General features: G+C 53.9%; 1 protein-coding gene across 1 annotated transcript in view; it reads left to right on the plus strand.

Moving 5' to 3' along the window:
• RUVBL2 (RuvB-like AAA ATPase 2) overlaps nucleotides 1–2,093 on the plus strand; it is a 13,293-nt gene that overhangs the window by 9,831 nt on the left and 1,369 nt on the right. Inside the window, exons 11-13 of the mRNA XM_010849588.1 lie at nucleotides 1–110; nucleotides 1,033–1,049; nucleotides 1,969–1,984. The exon at nucleotides 1–110 is cut by the window's left edge and continues 7 nt beyond it. Coding sequence (XP_010847890.1) covers nucleotides 1–110; nucleotides 1,033–1,049; nucleotides 1,969–1,984 — 143 coding nt within the window. The remainder of the gene's footprint in view (nucleotides 111–1,032; nucleotides 1,050–1,968; nucleotides 1,985–2,093) is intronic.

The raw sequence follows: 2,093 nt of genomic DNA on the forward strand, positions 1-2,093 counted from the left end.
ATCGACGAGGTCCACATGCTGGACATTGAGAGCTTCTCCTTCCTCAACCGGGCCCTGGAGAGTGACATGGCGCCTGTCCTTATCATGGCTACCAACCGCGGCATCACCCGGTGAGCCCTGCCGGCCCCTGAGGAGGCCCCTGGGAGAACAGGGAGCAAGTCGCTTATACCTCACTGCTGAATAGAAATAAAGGGAATGCAGCTTAGTATTTCTCTTGACCTAAGGATACAGTGGAAAAATCCCTGAGGCAGGAAGAGTACCAGATACCATAAAACTTGGGAACCTCTGCCATAGGGTTTTGCTGTGCCCGGTTATGCCTGCTGGCTCTTCCTCACCTCATCTTCAAAAGTCTACAGGAAGGGAGAAGAAAGTGGGGGGCAAAGAGCTCACGAGAGCCGGGGGCCTGAAGGCTGCACCCAGCACAGCCACCTGGACCCACTGCCCGGGGCTGCTCAGGTGCATGATTGCGGCCTTGTGCCAGCTGAAGCACAGGGAAGAAAGGGGTGCGATTGCCAGGGATAATGAGCAAGTTGCCCCTGGCTTTTGGCTCAGCCTTTCCTCAAAAGGAGCTCAGGAGTAGATATCGTCTCAGCCCCATTCCGTTCCATTCCTTTCACCACACGACACGTACTGCAGGGCCTGTGGGATCTTAGTTCCCAACCAGGGATCTAACCCGTGCCCCCTGTGTTGGAAGCTTGGCGTCTTAATCATTGGACCACCAGGGAAGCCCCTTATCTTACTAATTTTATTTTTTGGCCATGCCACACGGCTTGCCACATCTTAGTTTCCCAACCAGGACTCAATCCTGTGCCCCCTTCAGTGGAAGCACGGAGTCTTAACCACTGGACCACCAAGGAGTTCCCTCAGCTCTGTTTTCAAGATGGGGGACGGCAAGGCCCAGTGACTTGCCCTGGGTCACGTGTGGAAGGCAGCAGGGCTGGAGTTTGGTATCCAAATGAGCGTGTGGAAGGCAGCAGGGCTGCAGTTTGGTATCCAAATGAGTGCGTTTGTAGCAGCTGCAGGTCAGGCCAGGATCAGGGGCATCACCTGTGAGAGGCTGCAAACCCAGGCACTCCTCATTATCCTGCAGATTCCATATTTGTGATTATGCTTACTCGCTACAGACGATCTGTAGCCCCCAAATCGATATTTGCCACACTTTGGTGGTCATTCACGGACGTGTGCAGAGCAGGGAAACATCGAATGGCCCACGGCAGACAGTCCAGGCGAGGGTCAAAGCAGGCAATGCTCCGCCTCCTAGTTTCAGCTCACGTGCTGTAATCAAGCATCCTTTTCTTTGTTGCCACAGGCGTCGCACTGTATGCTGTTTGTTCCTGATGATTTTGCAGTTTAAAATGGCCCCTAGGGGACTTTGCTGGCAGTCAAATGGTTGGGAGTCCACACTGCCAAAGCAGGGAGCAGGGGTTCGATCCCTGGTTGGGAAACTAGGATTCCACATGTTGTGTGGAGCAGCCAAAAAATTAATCATAAAATGTCCCCCAGCTGTCTAATGTCTCTGAGCACAGCAGGGATGGGCCGTATGGAGAAAACGCTTGTTAGATAGCATCCATCAAGCACAAGTTCAGAGGCTGTGGGCCTGAGTTCAGCATGAAAAGTCAATATTATATACTGAATTGGATATCTTTAAACAGAAACACCTGAAACCAGGCTATCTGGTGGCCAAAAATCGTGACAGAAGCTGCCAAGAGCCTAGCCATGTGTTACTGTTTCCTCCACGGGGCAGTGGTTCAGTACATGGTAATTGAGTGATCGCCCCAGTTATAGATCACAGCTCCCACACATAACAAGAATCTGCTATTTCCTGGCGCCCGCCACATGCCTGACCTTGTGCTGGGCCAGGTGCATTGGGGGTACAGGGTGGGCCCAGTCCCTCCCTCGTGGAGCTCTGGGTCCAGCAGAGGAGTGGGACCTTGATCCAGTAATCCCAGACCTAGATCTCTGGCTCAGACCAGTCTGGCTCCGGAGGGGGAGCGACGCAGTCAGGGGGCGGCTACCACGTCAGGCAGTGACGCCAGCCCTAAGCTGAAGGCTCAGCGGTATTTGGCCCAGTGAGTGGGCTGTGGCGGAGGGGG

This window comes from Bison bison, unplaced genomic scaffold (genome assembly GCF_000754665.1).
Source record: "Bison bison bison isolate TAMUID 2011002044 unplaced genomic scaffold, Bison_UMD1.0 scf7180017864285, whole genome shotgun sequence".
NCBI classification, from domain to species: domain Eukaryota; kingdom Metazoa; phylum Chordata; class Mammalia; order Artiodactyla; family Bovidae; genus Bison; species Bison bison.